Source organism: Piliocolobus tephrosceles, chromosome 18 (assembly GCF_002776525.5).
Source record: "Piliocolobus tephrosceles isolate RC106 chromosome 18, ASM277652v3, whole genome shotgun sequence".
In the NCBI taxonomy this organism is placed as follows: Eukaryota; Metazoa; Chordata; class Mammalia; order Primates; family Cercopithecidae; genus Piliocolobus; species Piliocolobus tephrosceles.
The window spans coordinates 39,290,047-39,313,066 of NC_045451.1; the positions used below are offsets into that span (position 1 = coordinate 39,290,047).

A 23,020-nucleotide genomic window follows, 5' to 3' on the forward strand; every position below is an offset into this window, starting at 1 on the left:
CTTCAAATGTTATGTTTTTGTCAGATAATTATGTATATCTGATCCTAACCTCCACGTCTTTTTTTCATTTAAACAGATGTCATACCAGCACTGACTCATTCTTGTAGTTTTGTAATTGTCACATTGATTATTGACTAAAATACAAGATTTTTGCATGACTCTGTTACATTTTATCTTTCTGGGTTTATCCCATCATTCCAGCCTATCAGGACCGCCTGTCTTGCATCTGACACCCAGCCCTTGCCTTTAGATTGATGTCATTTCACATATGCTGTGAAAAGAAAAATATGATTAAAATAATATGTAAACCAAAGGAACACTGTGAAAATATAATATTATAAAGATTATCACCATTATTACCACGATTAACTTAAATAGATATGATCTGGATAAGGCCATGAAAGACTATGCCTTTTATTCAAGATATGGTCCATCCTCCATTTTCAGTTTTTTTCATGAAGTACTGTGGAAGCTGATGGAAGCTAATGATGTCTTAAGAAAAGAGTCTAGGAAGCCAAACACATTCATGGTACAAGGCACAAAATGGGAAGATACAGGCAGGAGGTAAAAAGATATTAGAGGTGAGGTAAAAATATTATTTGTGCCCTCCAGTGCCCTTCTGATAAGGTAGGCAGTTGACTATTCTATGATCTATTCTCAAAGTGTTTTTACAAAATTATTACAAGCAGGATAGAGATTCATCAAACAAAAGAAAATGCTTAGGATGGATGCAGATATTACAGCAACACTTAAATCATGGGTGCCTTAATACTTTGATAATCTTCTAAACCAATGAAAGTAAAACCTTCAGCCCCAGGTATATGTTGGTGTCTATTAGTTACTAACATGATTATCTAAAATGTCAAAAAATGTTTTCACTGCAGGATCAGGGTGTCAAGACAGAGTAAATTCTTATTGTGGCAAATGATAACAATATTAACTCTCATACGGATTAGATATTAACATCTATGATAACTCCTATGACAAATTATACACATTTTAAAATGCGAATGCTTTGGAATTGTCTGTAGTTACTACCACCTATTCATGTAGATGAGACTCCAGTAATTGTCTCCATTAGTTATTATGCTATAAGAATGGCACTACACAGAGAGTTGTATTTACATATGTTGGCACAGGTATGCAGGGCACTGCATATTGAAATACTCCTTAGGTATTTTATTTACCTGAGGAGATGAGGTTTATCCTAAATGATAAAATACTTGAGAAAATATTAGTGAAAATGTCTATTTTTCTTCTTCGTTTAAGTTCAAAATAAACTGTCAGCATGTAGCAAGTAGTGACATTTAGTTTTAATATTCTTTGCTTTTTTGTTTCTCATCAATCATCCTTGAAAATCAGTCAGTGAAGATGAATAGAGTTTTTAAAGTCCTGGAAAGCACAATTTCTTTCCATTAGCAGTGAGTTTGTGGAGAAATGTCAAGAAAGCAAAGGGGAACATTCCATAAAGGAAAAACACTCAGGGAAATGAAGACTTGCAAAAGGTGCTGCTCCCATCCAACTGCTCAGTTGAACACCATTCCCCCAACCAAATGATGCTGTTTTCTAATCTAGCCCTCAACCCCCAAATCTCAGTCCTTTTCTTCTCAATTGTCCATATCCTATAACCACACAGGACCCATAGAAACGTAGACATACCAGCCCTTCAGTAAATGTCTTATGACTAAATACATTAAATCACAATGTCAGATTCCCTTCCCACCATTGAACTGTGATGGATTTGTTCTAAGAAAAGAATTAGTTCAGAAATTCTCACCCTGGGAAGTATAGGTTTGGTTTTAGCCTGCATTAATGAGCTTCATTACCCTAATATAAATATGTGGAATTGCGCTTTTGATTTGGAAAGCACCAAACCACCAGTGCTGAATACCCCTTTTTAAATGTTAATTTTATAGAAATTTAGAACCTGTAGTATCCCTAGAGAAAACAGAGGAGAACCTCTTTCATTTTAGAAATGCATTAATTAGAAAAAAATGAAAGCTGTCATTAAAGTGGGGTCGGGATACTTCTTACCCAATTTCTGATTCAATATTTTTTCAGTACGGAAGATCAACATTGTCAGTATTAAAAGCTGCAAAGAGAATTAGGAGATCTTTACCAAACCCCACAAAGACCCTATTTTACTATTCTTAGTACCTCCCTTTTACCTTGACTTTAAAAAGATCCTGTCACTCCTGGTTGGGGCCATTCCAGGTTGGTGGTTATCTCAGTCTTATTATTCGTGCTCAGCAGCCTGACCGCCTGAGTGTTGGGTGCTATTCTGCCATGCTTCCTCTGGGCATATTCTCCTTATGAAAGATCCTGTGCTATGGACCTTTATACTGCTATTTCTGACCTTCAACTCAATGCAATTTACAAAATGTTTGTAAATATGTGTGCTGAGGAGAAAATAAAAGAAGATTCTCCCTTTCTTTTATTTATTTATTTATTTATTTATTTATTTTTGAGATAGAATTTTGCTCTTGTTGCCCAGGCTGTAGTGCTATGACGCTATCTCAGCTATCTCAGCTCACTGCTACCTCCGCCTCCCTTGTTGAAGTAATTTTCCTGCCTCAGCTTCCCAAGTAGCTGGGATTACAGACATGCGCCACCACGCCCAGCTAATTTTGTATTTTTAATAGAGATGGGGTTTCTCCATGTTGGTCAGGCTGGTCTTGAAGTTCTGACCTCAGGTGATCTGCCTGCCTCGGCCTCCTAAAGTGGTGGTTTACAAGTATGAGCCACCAGGCCCAGTCCTCTCTCCCTGCTTTTACCTTAAGTTGACTTTGAGTCAAAAGTTAATTTTAGATGCATTTATGTATTCATTCAAAAGTAAACATTTAGTGTACGTGTATGTTGTTAGTCAGCAAATATCAATGGCCCACATGGTGCATAAATTTTCAGGTAAGAGGAAGGAATTAATGAAAACCAATTAGCACAATGGAAAGAGTCTGGCTTTGGGGTCCTATGGCCCAGTCAATTTGATTCCTTGATATAGCTCTGTAACCTGACCAGATTACTGCATGACTCTCAAAACAATTTTGTTAAATTGTTCCTTCAAGGAATTTTGTAAGATTATAAATCAAACTTAAATAATTTTAAATTGATATATAAAATATTATCCTAAATTTAAATTTTTAAAGGACATAACTTCTGCCTTATTTTAAATAACGATGTCTTCAATAAAAATCCTATAATTTCTTGTAAATGTATCTATTGTGACATAAAAGACATAATAATTTAATACTCATTATTATATTTTTATAAACTGTATGAACAAGTTATTTCATAGTGGAAAATGGTACATCGTTCTTATTCTTGTTGAAAATGGTATATTTATTTCATTTTGCCATAGAATTTTATCCCAACTACCATACTAAATGTTTATTTTAAAAAGAATACCATCATAATTTTATTTTTTGTTGCTGTTGTCACCATTAAACATATTATTACTGTGTAAGGAAATGTGTGTGTATTTTCACTGGCTGTCCTCCTGCACAACTCCCCATCTTCTCTGAAATGTAAACCTTTAGAAGACAAGGGTCTTCATCTCTTTTGTCCACTGATATATCCCAACTATCTAAACATTGTCTGACACATAATATTTTTGAATGAATGAATGCCAGCAAGGGAACAGAGGGAGTTCCAAGGAGGAGGAATGGGTTTCGATTTAAACTCAGCAATGAGAGAACACCTCCCAGAGAAGGCCCAAGTGAGTAATAATCTGAAAGAAGTATAGAACAAGCCATGCAGGTATCTGGAGTAGAGTTCTCCAGGCACAGGTAGAAACACCAACAAAGACTCTCCTTGGGAAAGGGGGTTACTGAAAGGTATGACAAACTTTGAAGGTCAATGTGACAGAAACAGAATGACTAAAATAGAGGACTGGAGTACAAGAGAAATAACCAGATCCTAAATAGATGAGGAAGGAATGATGACGATAGTAACAATGAAATGAAGAAAGAGGCATTGCAGAATGCTTAATTTGGAGGTGGTTTTAAGTTATCTCTCTTCCCTCCTCTCATTTTTCAGATGAGAAAATTAAGTCAGAGAATTTGAGTAATTTTTTCAAGGTCCCAAAAACCAAGAGAAATGGGGCTAAATCTTAGTGACCCGTCTCCCAATCTCATTTTTCCCATTTCACTGACAGGACATCAATTCTCAAAGGGAAAGCAGTGATTTGCCAACTTCTATCTTTGAGTTTTTAGGTTGTATTATTCTCTAAATTGCTTTAGTTTAGTACTTTACATAAATATCAAGTATTTTTTGGAGGAGTAGGTGTGGGTTGGAGGAGTAATAATGAGTTGTATGATCTTATGCTATATATATAATTTTGTGGAAAATAACCCCTTTCTATAATTTTCCTCTTTCATAACTGACAGTCTCTGCCTCTGGCTAAATACCACTGACATTCCAAGGAGGGTGATATATAATATGGTCAGATTTTCAAAGAAGTAAATTTGATGATTTAATACTGAATTATGCAAAGCAAGAAGCAGTTGACTTATATTTAACTTTAAAATGAAATGGTAAATTATGGGAGTATCTGAATAATAAAATGGAAATCTAAATTAAAATATGCACATGAAAAAAGAAGTCCACACAAAATGTGTTTGCTTTAAAAAATGATTGTTTTTAATCTCTCACCACTACCATTGTATAAACATTTAATATGCATTTGGCCATTATTTATTATATGTACTTAATGAATATTTTATAAAGTCCTTAGAAACACTACATTTACATAACATATGTTAATGATATGGCCACTAATAAAGAAAAAGGGTCTTTGATATGAAATCCATCAGGTACTCCCTAATAGTATCCAGAGCTTACTATTCAGTAATGTCCATTTCTACAGTAGGATAGTATTCTTAATTGATATACAAGGGTAATAAATTAACTGTAATAATATTAGACGTCAAAGCAAAGGGCTATTGAGTCTACTAAGCATTCTTTATTTTCATCCCTAATTATTTTTATTAAGATTGCAAGTATTCTAATCCAATGTCTTCTCTACTCATATACACTCTTCACTTTCTTTGTATCCATAAAGCCACTAACCAACTTTCAAAGAAGCATTTATGTGCATACAGTAGAAAAAACCTCCTATTGTTATCTTTTCCCAGATATTTTTATGATAACCACATAGTAAACCTGAAAAAATGCATCATATATTATTTCAGATGTACTCCTATCTAGATAATTAATTTTTAAAAGCAATAAATACAATTATGCATATATTTCTAGCATGTAAGTTGTTATACCCTACAAAAAAATTTAGAAGTATGGTTTTTTATAATAATTTCTGGTAATATTCATCAAAAATTAAAAGGTGCTTATTCAGATAATTTAGAAGCATTCCTTATAGAAGCTAGTAAGATACAGAGTAACATTAAGGCCAAAGTTAGTTTTTCAGAAAATGATTTTTCTTTTTGGGGGAAAGTATAACATTTCATTTTTCTTCATTTGACATTTCCACCTTTCCTTTAAATATCCTTTTCCCCCTTATGCTGAAGCCTGCTATGTGTTCACCAAACATACTTTCTTTTCTTCCTAACATGCACCCCAGCCTCATAGTAGTTAGGAGGAGCCAAGTAACTGAGTTTTGATAATAGACTGTGGATATAGTAATGTACAATATTTATGACACTTTTTTTCCTTAACATTCTGTCATGCAAATCTCTGTGAATTCTCTTACTTCATTTTTCTGCCAAGTTGTCATAAAGAACTCAAGGAGGCCTTGAAGTTCTGAGGGGTGGGAGACCACCTGATGAGAGGATTTGGGAAAGACTCCATGGAACAGAACAGTCATCTTCCAGCCTCCCTTATGGTGCATTTGACAAGAGTGAAAAATAATTGCAGCAAAGACACCAAAAGCTTTGTTCATCTATTTGCCTTTTGCACTAATAAATGCTTTGTAAGACAAAGCTAGGAAATGTGTTCTTATACATTCTACTTATACCAGGGCACCTATTTCCATCAGTCTTTCCGCTACTCACACTCACACATGCATGCAGCTTAATTTTCTGATTCAGGAGGTCTAAAACACATCTAGAATTCACTATATTTGAAGGATTCCACCTATTAATTTGGTATTGTCATTATCTAGCACACAGTAGGTGCTCAATAGGTGTTTCATAGGTGAACTTTAAAATCTTTTGGAATGGACAGCATGATTTTTCTTGTTCTAAGCAGTCTTGACCGAATTGCCATCCAGAGACAGTCTTTCTTACACTTCTCTCTCGGCCTTTTTAGACAAATAAATTCTAGTCATCTAATTGAAGTAATTTGAACAGAAATTAAATATATTGTGTTTAGGTCATATTTGACATAAATTCTCCATGAAAAAATTAATTGCTCATTTTCAGCATCAAGTTCTGAAGATCTATACTTACAAGAATTTTGTGGGCTCCATCTTACACATAAGGATTTACTGGTCAGTGAGAAATGAGTAAAAGAATATAGTTGGCCTCTTGAAACTGAATTTCTCCCTATATCCTTCCACAAAGCCAAAATACCAACAAGAAGTACAATTAAACCACATGTGATCTTTGCCATGAATGCCAAATTACCTCTAGGTAGAAAAATAAAACAGAGATCAGGTGCGGTGGCTCATGCCTGTAATCCTAGCACTTTGGGAGGCCGAGGAGGGTGGATCACCTGAGGTCAGGAATTCGTGACCAGCCTGACCAACATGGAGAAACCCCATCTCTATTAAAAATACAAAATTAGCCAGGCGTGATGGCACATTCCTGTAATCCCAGCTACTCGGGAGGCTGAGGAAGGAGAATCTCTTGAACTCGGGAGGTGGAGGCTGCAGTGCGCTCAGATTGCACCATTGCACTCCAGCCTGGCCAACAAGAGCGAAATTCAGTCTCAAAAAAAAGAAACAAAAACTCAACAGAAATTCTGGTGCCATTACAAGGTTGGGGTTGTAGAGGATGGACAGAGGGAAGACTTAAAAGATTGAGAAAAAGAGGAAAGGAAAGTCATGTACTCAAATGAAATATAGGTAAAATCATTTTTCCAAAAAAAGCCATACAACTCTAATTGCCAAAATACTGAAAATTAGTCTGGAACTTTATGTTTCACAGAGGTGATAATGTGCTTGACAGTAAACAGAACCAGAACTGACAATCTGCTTCTCAGGGAGATGGAAATAATTGGAAAAGAGGTATTCACCTTCAAGATGTGGCAGTGAAGGAAAAGGTAGGAAGGTAGTGAATAAAACTAAAGATTCTGTTGAAAAGAAAGAGAAACAAGATAAGACAATTACTTCTATGATCCCCACCACCTGTCAATGTTACATAATTTGAAAAAACATAAAAATAAAAACCTTACATTCTACTAACCTGACAGAAGACAACACCCTTGACGTAATAACAATATGTAATGCATAGGAATAGAGAAAAAAAGGTGAAACAAACATGATACAAAACTACCCTAAGAAAAAAGAAGAGTGAATCAACTGTTTTAAGGTAATAAATACTCTCCTCCAAAATTTAACAGAGCATTGACATGTACTATTATTAATTTCAAGACATAACTTAGTAAAACCAGTGGACTATAAAGAAAAAAGAATCCTTAGTATCTCCAGGAAAACAGATCAAACAGTTAATATGGTTTAGAAAAGTGCAGGACAGGTGTTTTATATCCAGCTAAGTTGTCTTGTAAGTATCACGGCTATAGAAAAATAGTTTTAAATAAGCAAGAACACTGGAAATACTGTACCCATGAAATATATATATATATATATATTCCTCCATCCAATCAATAGAAGATTGGGAAAACTTTGAAAAAAAATAGGTAATGATGAAGGTTTATTATATTCAATTTTAAACCTAGACTAAAACAAGAATAAGAATATGAGTACAAGAATGTGAATGGACTTAACTTGCCTATTAAAAGAAAACAAATTTTAAATTGTTACAAAAAATCCAGCACTATAGTATACCAAAAACCCCCTGAAACACAGTGGTTTACAATTGTAAATTCAAAGAAAAATTAGGAATAAACCCCCAAAATTGAAACAAAGTTAAGGCAGTGATTATAACTTTGATCAGACCAAAATGATAAAAATAATTAAATGACATAAGGGAAACTTTTTAATAATAAAAGCCACAATTCACAATTCAATTATGCACTTACACAGTAACATTCTGATCAAAATATTGATTTCTGACTTGCGCTGGTATTTTCTAGGACAACTGTTCTCACATGGGACTTGATCGTTACCCGTTTCTCAATATTGGGTTCTTATGTGTATGTAAACGAATGTTTTGGGAGTAAAAGACCATTGATATTAGATTTTTAGAACCAATGTATTAAGATATTATGAAGTCAATACAATGAAAATATCTGAAAAAAGGATAGAATTATGAGTTTGAGTTTCTTATGAAGTTGCTCTTTAGCAAGGAATAATAGAATGCCAATTTTTTGAGGAGGTAAAACTGTGTAACATAAAATGAAATAAAATTTAATCTCCAGTCTGACTGATAGCAGATTCTCTCCAGTGTGATAATAGGTTGAGCTGGATAGGTACTTAGGAGAGATTTTTCAAAAATTGTTTTTTTATAAATTATCTCCCCCAAGTGGAAATGCCTGTTAGATGTCCCATAGGGGATCCACTTTGTAAAACACAGAAGAAACTTATACAAATCAATCTTTCTAAAATTATCTCGTGAGGTCTGAAACAAAGCTCAGCTGGATCCTTTTGCTTTGATTCTGTCTCAGCGGCGGGTCAGAAGATTCCACATTTAAAGGGTTTTCTTCAATTATACAACAAGTAGCAGGTTTCCATTACAGCACAAATTCCATCATCTAAATATATGCTGGGTTTTTTTATTGTTGTTGCTTGTTTGTTTGTTTTTTGCAGGGTGGGGGTTTGGGGGCGGGTAGTGGGGAATGGAGTCTGGCTCCAGGATGGAGTCACCCAGGCTGGAGTGTAGTGGTACAGTCTCCGCTCACTGCAACCTCCACCTCCCAGGTTCAAGTGATTCTCCTGCCTCAGTCTCCGGAGTAGTTGGGATTACAAGCATGCGCCACCATGTCCGGCTAATATTTGTATTTTTAGTAGAGACGGGATTTCGCCATGTTGGCCAGGCTGTTCTTGATTCCTGACTTCAGGTGATTCACCCGCCTTGGCCTTCTAAAGTGCTAGGATTACAGGCGTGAGTCACTGCTCCTGGCCTAGGTGTTCTTATAAATAACTGTAACAGGTAAGTCCTTGACTGATTCATTTATTTCTGATGTTGGCTGTATGTTTCTCAAGTCTATATCTAAATATTTCTATTATTAAAATGCTTTCATATCCTTTTTCTTAAGTTTGTTCAAAACTTCTTCAGGCTCCATAATTCCTTCCCAATTGCATAGCAGTTAACTTAGCCCATAACAGTTCGTTCTATTGCTTCTTGATAGCTTCCATGACTATCATGTACTGATACCTGGTAGAGGAACGTTTAAATGTGTGGATAGAATGGTGTGACATTTGAGTAGAGATATCAATCATTATTAACATTATTAAAGAATTTCAGAGCCAGAGAGCAGTTAAATTGGTAAGAACAGATTTTATTCAGGAACTATGGCAAAGGATAAAGAAGAACTGCATATAGAACTGGTTTTAGTTCCAAATACTGCAAGCACTAAGGCAGATGTATAGCCAAGAAGCAGGATTGGGGTCAGTGGATGGAAAAATTACTAAGAAATATCCAGAAGGGGTGATTCTGGTTAAACAAATTTAATGAGATACTTGCTGAAGTCAGGGAAATAAAATGTTTCTTGAGGAGTGGTGGGGATGAAGAATTTGATCAGGTATTGAAAACGATCAGATATCAAGGGTAGGGGATGCTCTCTAAACTGATTTAGCAGTATTTTTGCTAAATCTGGGTTATGAAAAGATGAATATGGATGTACAAAAGTTTAGATGTAGGTGAGAAGAGGGTTCTGAGAAGCCTGACTGAAGTTTTGGCAAGGAGTGAGTCTTCATCATTCTGATATCAAGATGAAGATGGCGAAGGTCATTTTTATGTCATAGGATAAAGAAGTTTTGGCAAGGAGTGAGTCTTCATCATTCTGATATCAAAATGAAGATGGCGAAGGTCATTTTTATGTCATAGGATAAAGGCATTCTCATGGATGGAAAGTACCACACTAAGTCTGAGAACAAGGCTAGTAGCTGTTTGGGCAGTGGTATAAGTTCAGACTAAAAGGAAAGATGAATGTGGTTCACGAAAGACCACATATATTAGCATATCATGTTGAAGATTATGTTGTTTATTTTAATAGCAGCTGACATGTGAGTGACATAATTTTTTTTTTTTTTGGTCTATTTGAATTTTTTATTCTCTTCTAGCAGTCTATTGTTCCATCAATACCAGTACTGTTTGACATAAAAAGTTACTGTGTTTTAACATTTATTATAACATTGTAATATTTAGTACAGTATTTATTACACATGGGCTTCTTGAATCTTTAAAGATTTATCAGAATTCCCTGTCAAAAAATATTTGGTCCTGGTGCCCATTTGTGGGAGAGCTCATTTGTCATTTTCTCTACTGATCCTATCACAGTTGGTCTGTTTAGACTTTCTTTTTTTTTTTTTTTTTTTAATTATACTTTAAGTTCTAGGGTACATGTGCATAACGTGCAGGTTTGTTACATATGTATACATGTGCCATGTTGGTGTGCTGCACCCATCAACTCGTCAGCACCCATCAATTCATCATTTATATCAGGACAACTCCCCAATGCAATCCCTCCCCCCGCCCCCCTCCCCATGATAGGCCCCAGTGTGTGATGTTCCCCTTCCTGAGTCCAAGTGATCTCATTGTTCAGTTCCCACCTATGAGTGAGAACATGCGGTGTTTGGTTTTCTCTTCTTGTGATAGTTTGCTAAGAATGATGGTTTCCAGCTGCATCCATGTCCCTACAAAGGACGCAAACTCATCCTTTTTTATGGCTGCATAGTATTCCATGGTGTATATGTGCCACATTTTCTTAATCCAGTCTGTCACTGATGGACATTTGGGTTGATTCCAAGTCTTTGCTATTGTGAATAGTGCCGCAATAAACATACGTGTGCATGTGTCTTTGTAGTAGCATAATTTATAATCCTTTGGGTATATACCCAGTAGTGGGATGGCTGGGTCATATGGTACATCTAGTTCTAGATCCTTGAGGAATTGCCATACTGTTTTCCATAATGGTTGAACTAGTTTACAATCCCATCAGCAGTGTAAAAGTGTTCCTATTTCTCCACATCCTCTCCAACACCTGTTGTTTCCTGGTTTTTTAATGATTGCCATTCTAACTGGTGTGAGATGGTATCTCATTGTGGTTTTGATTTGCATTTCTCTGATGGCGAGTGAGGATGAGCATTTTTTCCTGTGTCTGTTGGCTGTATGAATGTCTTCTTTTGAGAAATGTCTGTTCATATCCTTTCCCCACTTTTGGATGGGGTTGTTTGTTTTTTTCTTGTATATTTGTTTGAGTTCTTTGTAGATTCTGGAAATTAGCCCTTAACATAATTTTTTTAATGATGATGTTGGTATCATTGGGAAAGAGCTAATGTAAAGAAAATAAAATAATTATGAAGGAAACAGGTTTTAGTCTAATACAATAGAGATTTTCAAAAGAAATATAAGATTCTGAACTAGAGTAATAGCAGAATCAAGACGTTTGAAAAATTTGTTGGAGTGAAAACTTAAAATTTATGTTTGTATGGAGGATTTGAGAGGGAAGGGATGCAAAGACATCTTTGAGATTTTAGCGTAAATAATTGACTATCATAAGATGGATGTTGAGGCTGTTAATCACATTAGTAATTAAGTGTATATCCATTTGTTTTGAGTGGAGTAGGAATATCTTCATTTTAGTTTTAAGTGTACTGAACTAAGCTATTATTGAAATTGAGATGACTGATTACTCATAGCTAATTGCTCACATGAAGCCATGCCTCTGACCTCTGTATTCTAACTAGGAGCAAACCAGTCAAGAACAAAGAGAAGGAGACAACTGCCATTTTAAAACTCAGGAAAAACATTTTCCAAATGCTTCTTCATATCCACTTAATAAACATGTTGCTGTCAGTGTTTACCTGAAGTATTCTAACTCCTCAGGCTATCTGTAAGGAATGTTGATTTGCATTTCAAAAATTTGCCCAAGGCTGTCAAATTGAGTAATACTTTCATGTAGAGACTTCTTTTGTCAATGCAAAGAAAGGAAGTAAGCAATTGTTAAAGCATAAAACAGAAATTCTCTTCCACTGGGTCAGTTTCCATTTCTTTGCATTTCTCAGCAGAGTCACACTAGTGCATTCTACATGTTTGTTGAATGTAACTGAGTCTTCTCTGCCCTGGACATTTGCTAAAGTGTGTATACACTGTTAAAAACAACCAACCAACCAGAGCTGGACACTAGTTAAAGCAATAAAAATAAATTTAATCCAGGAACTATTTCCACAAGGGAAAAGAGTCCTCAGTATATAACTAGGCTCAATTCCAAATACAGAAAGGACACGTAGAGATTTATAGGCAAGGCACAGGGGAGGAGGAAGGTGAGAGGGGAGGAGTTACACCCATGAATGGAAAATTCCTAAGAGGAGACATCAAGGGGAGGAAGATTCTTGCTGAACTGACTTAGCAGGATTCTTGTTGAAGGTAGGACAGAGTGTCAGGGGAGGATTCTCTCTAAACTGACTTAGCAGGATTTGTACTGCAAGTGGGCTATAGACCCAGTCAGAATGCAAGGACAGGGTCCATGTTTGAGGCCTAGTAGAGAAAAAGGCTTAGGATCTTACCTAAAGTTTGCTCAGGGAGAGAGTCTGTTAACAAACACACGTGCAGAAGTGAGGAAAAAAGAAAGAGAAGAGCTGTTATACACTATTTTTATATAAGTTTGTTGTTTTGCTTCAGAGTTCCTTTTGCTTTCTAATAATGGAAATTCACATGAGGAAATACTCTACAATAGAAATATTACAAATGTTTTACAAAATCATAGGTTTGGAAATAATGTGGAGAATACAGAATTACAGAAAAAAAGGAATGAAAAAAAGGTGGTCAATAACATAAATTTATTAGGCAAAATAAAAGTAACTGAAATAATTTTAATTTTGAACAGTTAAAGACAAAAATCATGTAATTACATATTTTATAGTTCATAAGAACTTCAGAGGTTATCTATTCACTTTTAAGATGAAAAACTTAAGAGTTCCAAAGAATGTACAGATTCTTTGGTGAAAGGGACTTACACATCATTATTACCAACTGTTTAACCAGAGCAGGTCAAGAGAGATTCTGTAACTGGTTTATGTCTTCATTATGTCAAGAGCTTCTTTGTTTTTACTCTAATACCATTTTTATTGAAATACACTTAAAATTTGAACATATTTATTTCAGAGAATTATCTGGCATTATCTGACACATTTTTCCCTCTAGAACTTTGTCTTACTGTTTTCATTTTGTGTGAAATTAAATTAGTTACTCACATAACTAACTTATTCACCAGAACCTTTTAAAAGATTGGTGAACTATGTTGGTAAATAACTTATTGATTAATTGGTGAGGTTTTGTTAAACAAAATGTGTTTTTTTTTCTTTCAGCAATGACAATGCAGTTTATTAGTCATCAGTTTCCTGATTATCATGACCCCACTATAGGTAAGTAGAAGCCTCTTTTCTCCGTAAGCTCAAATAAAGACATTGTGACTAATGGCTTGAAAATATTAGCAATGTTGATGGAAAATAAATATAATTTACTCTATTACCCAGAACACATACACATAAATCTATAATATGTAACGTACTATTACCAGGGGGTCCTTGCTCCCAGAGCTCTCAAGATGGTGGCGGTCGGCTTCCAAAATAGGGGTGGGCCACTTCCAAGATGGTGGTAAACCTCGTGTTCTCTGACCTGGGGTTCTTGGCCTCACAGATTCTAAGAAATAGAATCTTGGGCTATGCGGTAAGTGTTATAGCTCTATTAGAAGCTGTGGGTCATGGAAGAGAACCATGGAATTCAGTGACTAGTGTTCAGCTCGATTAGGACGAACTGAGGCACTTAGCAGCACAGGAACAATTGCAAGCCTTTAGCCCTATCGGGAATGGCAATGGGCGCCTGGCTGGATCAGGAGTACAGCAGACACCCTGCTGGATCCGGAGGGATGAAAGTCAGAGGCAGGTCTGTGACCTCGGCAAACAGCAGTGGTGGATGGCGAATGAAAGCTAGGCTCTAGCCCTAACAAAACACGGACCAGAAGAGTGCAGTTGCAAGATTTAATAGAGTGAAATAGAGTGAAGACAGAGCTCCCATATAAGGGCAGGGGACCCAAAGGGGGTTGCCCTTGCCAGCTTGAATGCCTGGGTTTATATCCCAATACTTGTCCCTCCTACTGTGCTCTCAGGCAATAGATGATTGGCTATTTCTTTACCTCCTGTTTTTGCCTAATTCTCTGATTGGTTGGGTGTGGGCTAAGTTGTAAGCCCCCTGTTTAAAGGTGGATGCGGTCACCTTTCCAGCTAGGCTTAGGGATTCTTAGTCCGCCTAGGAAATCCAGCTAGTCCTGTCTCTCAGTACCACAACAGAAGCTTCAAGAGACAATATCTGTCCTTACTTCTTGCCGGGTACCCTAGTATTATCTGTTCTATTTTATTTCTTTCTGGTAAATGGTGGTTGGAATCCATTAAGTGATTTCAGTATCTAATAATGGAGATCTAGCTGCATTTGAGAAGTTTCTCTGGATAATAAAATTGTACTCTGGATAGTAAAGTTGATGTGAATATATATGTATTTGGTCATTTACTCACTTCTGTCAGTCTCTGAATTTTCTACTGCAGAGTTATTTAACCATGTTAATGGTGCATTTGGAACGTTAGACATAGACATAACATTATCCATCATTCTCATCCTGAAGGTTAGGAAACTGACATTTAAGGTGTAAAAATGTTGCTAGAGCCAAAACACCACCCATGTTTTATTCCTCCTACCCAGTTGTCTTTCTGTCATAATATACTGTAGACGCTTTGCATTGGGGAACAAGTTTTCTCCCTCATTCAAAGCACAAAAGATATCTTTAAAATTGCCTTACTCATTCAAAAACCTACTTTAAAGAATTGGTTGGAAATTTTCAAGCAGAGTCCACAGTAGTACTCTTTGCTTAGAAACACACTGGTATTAAAAACACAACAAGCATTATTTCCCAGAGATGGGGGCATATAGCTTCATGGCTGAGTGGTTGTCTGGATGGTGAGCTCCTTTAACCACTCCCCATTACTTACCCTATTTATTCCCTCAGTCTGAATATCTCTTATCCTCACCCCACCCATGGGTAAGATCATCTAGTTTCTATTATGCTCAACAAGAAATTTTAATTCAAGATCTAACTTGATATATTCAGTGTCATCCTGTAAATTATACTCCTGTATTCTTCCCCGAAAGGCCCCAGAATATTAGCTTGCATACCATTGCTGACAGATATAAAACATACTTATTTTTAAATGTCTGATTGTTTATTAAGACCACCTCATCAGTTGAAGTAAATTGATTATATTTAAGTACATGCAATTAGTATGTGGTAACTGGAAAGGGCTTCCTCACTAAGTTGAGGTTTGTTTCTAAAGAGAAGGTAACTACTTTGCAAAGTTTTAGAAGTGATTAGCTGCAACAGTTGCTTGATAATTCTCTAAGTCAATTTTCTAAATATCTTAGAAATTCTAGAATGCCAATAGCTTCATACCACACACTGTCAGTTACAGAAGAGGGACAATCTTTGGAAAAATCTCTGAATCTTTTATCTTGTTGGAAAATTCAATAATATAATATATAGTTTATGAAATCAGAAATTCACTCAGTTGTTTATTATTTTCTGTTATTCTTTAAACTTTATAGGTATTGGTGTCTCAAAAACCAGCCTCTTGTTCACCAGCCTGTCACATCTAACAGCTTGAATAAGGGCAGTAGATGTGAATAAATCATAAATGACTCCTTCAAAGAGAAGAAATAAGAAGTATATGATGATGTCTCCTTTAGTTATCCATGAGGCACATCTATCACTTGAGATTAAGATACCTGGACATTCAGTACTAACAGATAGCTAAAATCATACCTTTATCTGGCTATAAATAAAACAGCTTTAGAGGAAGAAGTTTGAAAATGGAAACATAGAGTACTTTATTACTTTGGATTCGATTTTCCCATCATTTCATTTCTTGGCCTTTCTAGTGGGAATATTGGTTAACAATTTTCCATTGGTATCCTGCTTGCAGAAGGTACATGTCCAAAATAATTTACCTTTCACCTACTTCTGCTACATAACTATAACTCAGTGTGGCTGACTTAATGACTTCTCAAGAGGAAATTCATATTAGTGCAGTTTGAAAGTCATACAAATTATAAAAGCATAACACCTATCAAGGATACTTTTTTCACAATTGAGATAGGAAATAAATATTTTTCAATCCTTCTCTAGGATTGTTTGTTTGGATAGTTTGTTACCCTACTGATTGAGGCTTTTAAATAGCCTTTTCTCTGAAATATTTGAGGGATATATATGGCTTTATTTTCTCCCTTATATTCAGCTTAGAGTTATTCTTCTTTCAAATATACCTCAATTCGGAAAATGTGAGATCCGTTTATCAGTGAAAACAGTTAGATACAGTATTTGATATCACTGTTCTTCCCAAGGAGTAATTGTTTCCCTTATTTATTGGCAACAATTTCAACATCAGTAACCAATGAATTTATAACAGTAGAAAGGAAAAGCTGATTGGTTAACATCAGGTTACTTCACATTACTGTTTTTGAAAGGGTTAAAGCAGAGGAGACTTCTTTATTACACGGATTCAGATAGAATGGAATCTCTTGCTTTCAGAAAGGATTGATCTGTTCACAGGTCTATTTGCTAGCTTGAAATTTCAGTTTGGTTTTGTGGCGTCTAGCGTGAGTGACTTCATTTTGGTTTGGTCTCATGTGTTAGGCCCAGGGCAGGAGTTCAGTCCAAAACAATTGCCTGTCATAATTTTGTTTGACAGGTTAGAGCAGATAATCTCTGTTCTAAACTTATTTTTGAAAGATGCATAGGAATTAGGCCGGTGAAGAGGAGGGATTGCTACAACAAAAAGTTTAGGCACCGAGACAAGACAGTACAACAAGTGACAGAGCTGGGGCATTTTGGGAACCAGAAGCCCAAGGGTAGAGTAAATGGTATGATGTGTAGGACGGAAAGTGAGAGCTAAATACATTACCAGGCACCAGATCTTTGAAGATCTTGCAGGCCTGGCTAAGGGTTTAGATACCTACAGTCTTATACTCTTCTGTGGGAGAAAGATGAATATTACTGACAGCCTGCTTAACTTTTCCATTTGATAGTTCCAAGGCAGAGAAACTAAACATGCCTCAACTTTAACTAATAGCTGATTTTCTGTAGTTGATGTTTACTTTTTCCAGTATTCTTTCTCATGGTAAAGCATCCTACCCACCAGCATCTCATGCCAGAAACCCATGAATAATTCATCATACCTATTTAAACTTCTACATTAAACCACTCACAAAATTCTGTTGTTTCTACCTTTATAACAGGTTTTAAAACTGTTCCCATCTCTCTATAACCTTTTCTGTAATCTTTTTCTAAGCCACACCCATCTCCAATTTGGACTTGTTTTAAAATTGGTTTCTACATAGAACCAAAAAATATCTTGAAAAATTTAAATTTGGACTACTGTAATCTCTGTTAGATGCACCCTAGTGTTGTATTAGTTTTAGCATAAACAAATTCTAAGAACAAAGTGAAGACTCTCGTGGTCTTGCTATTATTTATGTCTTCAGTTTCCACACTTGCCACTTCTTTATTGGGCATTAACCACATCCACCTTATTTTAGATCCACAGACTAGTCAAGCCCTTTTCTGTCTTAGGGCATTTTCACCCATATTTTACCCAGAATGCTCTTCACTTTTTCACCTACATCTTTGCTTTATTCACTCATTGTTTTCTGTTAAACTTAAATTTAAATATTGCTTCCTCAAGAGCACCTCTTTTGACTTCCCAAAAATAAGCCTTTCCTTTATGTATTCTTTTAGAATCTTGAATACTTTTAATATCACTAATCTCTAACAAATTAAATAATTGTTTGGATAATTATCTGTCAAATTAAAGTGTCATAAAGGTTTAAAACGCCCAATATGTTATTACTAATGTATCCCAGACCTAAACAGAATGTTAAACATGTAGCAGATGCTATAAAGTGTTCATTAAATGGAAAATTAATAAGCAAATACATTTCTAGGAAAGCATTAATCATTTCTAGATATTGCTATAGTAACTTTAGAGTCCTGGTGAGCAACTAAACTAATACTAATCAAAGGTGTTCTAGCAGTCTTTTATAAAAATTCTCTGTGTTTGTTAATTACTATTTCTTGACCTAAAATGATTAGCAAAAGAAAATTTTCGTGACAAATTAAAAGCATTGTGCTAATGTCAATCAGTCTTTATTTTTTCTCATCTTACTCCTCTGCTCTCCTAATCCTTCCTCTTTATTCAATATTAGTTCCTTAACAAATATTTATGTTTCAGTCATTGTTCAAAGCAAAGGAGTGAAAGGTGCACAATGATAGGCAAGAATTGCTTTTTCATTGAGTTTCTTTGCCTACTTTTATTTCATCATCTTTGAGAGCTGATCATATCTCTTTGTCTAGAGTCTAATTTTTCTTTCTTTCTTTTTTTTTTGTCTCATTGCCTTAAGATGACTTAAGGTCATTACATTAATACAGAACTCAATTTAGATACAAAAAAACTGGCCTTAAGAACCTAACCAATTGTTTCTTAGGGTTGCTTTCCCTATGGAAAGAAAACGACTTTAACAACTGAGCAATCAGTTATTACTTTATTACCTCATTTGCCCATCCATTTATTTGGTTCTTACAGTGCCCAGAAACTCACAAGACCAACAAGTTTCCAACTATACTTACATATTCTATTTTCAAGGAACACATCCTCTTGTAATTGACTCAACCGAGAATGCTTTTCCTCTTTTAGTGTTTTAGACTTCCAATTTCATTTACAAACCATGAAAACTGCATAATACTCTCAACTGAAGGATTTATATTATTTCTGAGCAATTGGTTTTTGTAGAACTTGTTACCGTTCTACAAAAAAAGAATAAAATGCTATATATAGAGTTAAGTGTTCCTGAATGATTTGGGAAGCTTGAAAAAACAAGGACTTCATATAAGCAGCAAAGTACATCAACAATATAGACAGGTCATCTGCAGATAGCCTCATGCTCAATGGCTGTTAGACCAGCATGGAACAAATGTACCACATTAAGTATATATTTTTCAATATCTCTTGTAGAAAAACAAATACTTCTTAAGCTATGAATTTAGAAAAATACTGTGTTTGAATTACACTAAAATGGCCTGTTCTGTGTCTAAAATGTACACTAATAGAGTCACTCTTTTGTGTCACTAGAAAATTCTTGTTAAAATGTAAATGCTCAGGGGAGAGTTAATGCCCAGAGCCATTAGGAGTCATTTATATATTTGCATAGATTAATGTATCCAATTATTCTAGAGAGCAAACCACAGAGCCATGGTCTACAGAGCAACACTGAATAGATACTTACTGAAGGGGTGTGGAGAAGGGAGGATATTACTACTAGGCAGAATAAGTGCTCCAGTGTAACTCTTGAAGGAAATCAAGGCCTATAAACTAAACTTGAATAATTATATTTTTTAATGACTCTGGAATGTTTGAATGTGATAGGATAGAAAAATAATTCATATGAAACTAATTAAATTGGATATTGAATTCTGCCTTCATCCTGGCTCCTTATTTTCTTTCCAAATGGATCCTGTAACACCCTCTTGCTTGCTGTGTACCAACCACACTGGACTCCCATTAGTTCTTTAAATATGCCAAGCAACCTCTTCTTTGCCTTTGGGTTTTGTCAAGATACTCTCCTGTACCTTAAACACCTTCCTTCTGCTCTTTACAGAATAAGTTCTTACTCATTCTTCAGGTCTCAGTTTGCATACATCTCCTCAGGGAGGTCTCTGATCATCTTACCTAAATTAACTGCTTACCACATAAACATATAGGCATACATACACACACATACACACTTACATACATATGAATGCAAAACATACAGGTGCATTTCCTGTATCAGCACACAGCTTGTTTTCTTAATCATATTTATTCAATTCTGAATTAAAAGTTATATTAATTTTTTGTTCATCTTCCCATACAAAAAGTAGGTTCCATGATGTCAGGAAACATGCCTGCTTTGTTTTGAATTTCTTTCCTACAGGACCTCGCACAGTATATGTTTATTAGGAATGATCAAAACATTTGTGGAATACAAAGAATGCATGAGCAACTTCGGTGTCATTTTTTTTCCCCTGTTATCTAAGTTAGATTTCTATGGTCGTATAATTTCAGACCCGTTAACTCTCTCATTTGAAATAGTAAGCTAAGCACCACCCAAATTAAACCTAAACCTTTTATGAAATTGCACTGGAGCAGCTGAGTATGACCATGAAACCTGGTCTCACTTTAAACGTATTATGCTTGATCTTAAATAGGCTTTTAATGGTGCCCTGGAGTACATATCCAGGTCATAAACTACTCAGTTGCTCACTCCCCTAAAATCACCAACTTCTCCTCTTATCTTCACTGATGACCTTGCTTTCTACTTTACTTAGATAATGGAAACAACCAGAAGACAAATTTTAAAGACTCCCTTTCAGAAGATACTTCCAAAGCTACCCACCACTCTGAGTCCACACTTAGCCTTGCCACTTGTTAACTTAGGTGAACTGCCAGTGCTCCTGCATAAGCCAGTACTGTGGTTTACATTCAGTAGATTCCATCCCCATGTCCAAATCAAAAATCTTGCTCAAAACAATCTTTTCTTTTATGAATCACTTCTCATCATCATAAAAATGGTGTTTTTTCCACTCTAAATATTAAGAAAAATTAAAAATTCATTTTTGACCCCACTTCTTCTACTAGTGCCTTTCACATTTCTCCACTGCTTTGCTATAAAGCTGCTCAGAGTTGAATATACCACCAAACTCTAATTCCCTTTCTACTACTTTCTTCAATCAACTCTAGCCATGTTTTCATCTCATCACTCTACTGAAATTGCTTTTATGAGAGTTACCTTGACTCTTTAGTGACTAGTCCAATGACAATATCAATTATCTCCATTTTAACTTACCAGCAGCATTTGATATGTTCTACCACTCTTGGATTTCATCCACTTTTTTCACTTGGCATACAGCATATCATATTCTCTTGATTTTCCTCTAACCTCTGTAACAGCTTTTCTGACACTGTCTGGCTCTTCCTGTTTACCTGGATATTGAAGTCCCCCTGAGACTCAGCGTTTGGTCTTCTTCTTGTCTCTCTCCACATTCCCTTCATTGGTGATTGTCTTCAGTGTCATGGCCTTGTGTATAATGTATATGTTACAACTCCAAAATTTATTTTTCCATCTTATATTTCTCTCTTGAATTTCATACTTGTATCTCCAGCTTCCAACTCAACTTCTCCATTTAGATGCCTAATAGACATTCCTAAATTCCCCTGTTCAAAGCTGACCTCTGGTTCTTTCTACAAAAAAAAAAAAAAAAAAAATTCTTTTTCATTTACAGCCTTTCCCTTTCTTTCTTGTTTTTTTGCTTTCTTGCTTTCCTTTTTTTTTTTTTTTTTTTTTTTTTTTGATGGAGTCTTGCTCTGTTGCCAGGCTGGAGGGCAGTGGCATGATCTCAACTCTGTGCACTCTCTGCCTCCCGGGTTCAAGTGATTCTCCTGCCTCAACCTCCCAAGTAGCTAGGACTACAGGCATGTACCACCACACCCAGCTAATTTTTGTATTTTTAGTGGAGATGGGGTTTCACCATGTTGGCCAGGATGGTCTCAATCTCTTGACCTCATGATCCACCTGCCTTGGCTTCCCAAAGTCCTGGGATTACAGGCATGAGCCACCGTGTCTGGCCAGCCTTCCTTATCTCTGTGGTAATCTCATCATTCTGGGTTCTCATGCCTAAAACCTTTGACTATTTCTTGATTTTTTTTCTTTGGCCACATAATATACGCTCAGGAGGTCTTGTTGACTCTACTTTCAGATATGTACAACATTCATCTATTCTCACTACCTCTACTGCTACCATCTTGATCTGAACCAGAAGAATCCCCAGCCTAGATTACTATTTTAGATTCTTGTTTCTACTCTTGCCTCACTTTGCAGCTTATTTTCACTATAACAGAGATTTTTTTTTTTTGCCTTTATTTATTTATTTATTTATTTATTTATTTATTTATAGATTGAGAGGTAATAATGCAGTTTTGTTTCATGGATATATTGTGTAGTGGTGAAGTCTGGTCTTATAGTGTAGCCATCACCTGAATATTGTACCTTGTCTCCATTAAGTAATTTTTAATCCCTCACACCCCTCGACCATCCCACCTTTTGGAATCTTCAATATCTATCATTACACTCTATGTTCATGTGTACACAATATTTAGCTCTCACAAATGAGGGCATATGATATTTGAATTTATATTTGAGTTATTTCACATAGGATAATTGTCTCCAGTTGCATGTCATCCATGTTGCTGCGGAAGACATAATTTCTTTATTTTTTATGATTTAGTAGTATTTCATGGCATATATATATGCGTGTGTGTGTGTGTATGTGTGATATATATATTTATGTGACATATAGATATGTCAAATACATGTTACACTTTCTTTATACGGTCTTTCTTTTATGGACACTTAGTTCGATTCCATGTCATTGCTATTGTGAATAGTGTTGTAATAAACTTACAAGTGTAGGTACCTTTTTGCTGTGATGATTTATTTTCCTTCGAGTAGGTACTCAGTAGTGGTATTGCTAAATCAAATGGTAGTTCTATTTTTAGTTTTCTGATAAATCTTGATATCATTTTCCACAGAGTTTGTACTAATTTACATTCTTACCAAGAATATATAAGCATTCCCTTTTCTCTGCATCCTCA

General features: G+C 35.5%; 1 protein-coding gene across 1 annotated transcript in view; it reads left to right on the forward strand.

Moving 5' to 3' along the window:
• RIT2 (Ras like without CAAX 2) overlaps positions 1 to 23,020 on the forward strand; it is a 407,637-nt gene that overhangs the window by 79,248 nt on the left and 305,369 nt on the right. The window contains exon 2 of the mRNA XM_023207637.1: positions 13,601 to 13,657. Coding sequence (XP_023063405.1) covers positions 13,601 to 13,657 — 57 coding nt within the window. The remainder of the gene's footprint in view (positions 1 to 13,600; positions 13,658 to 23,020) is intronic.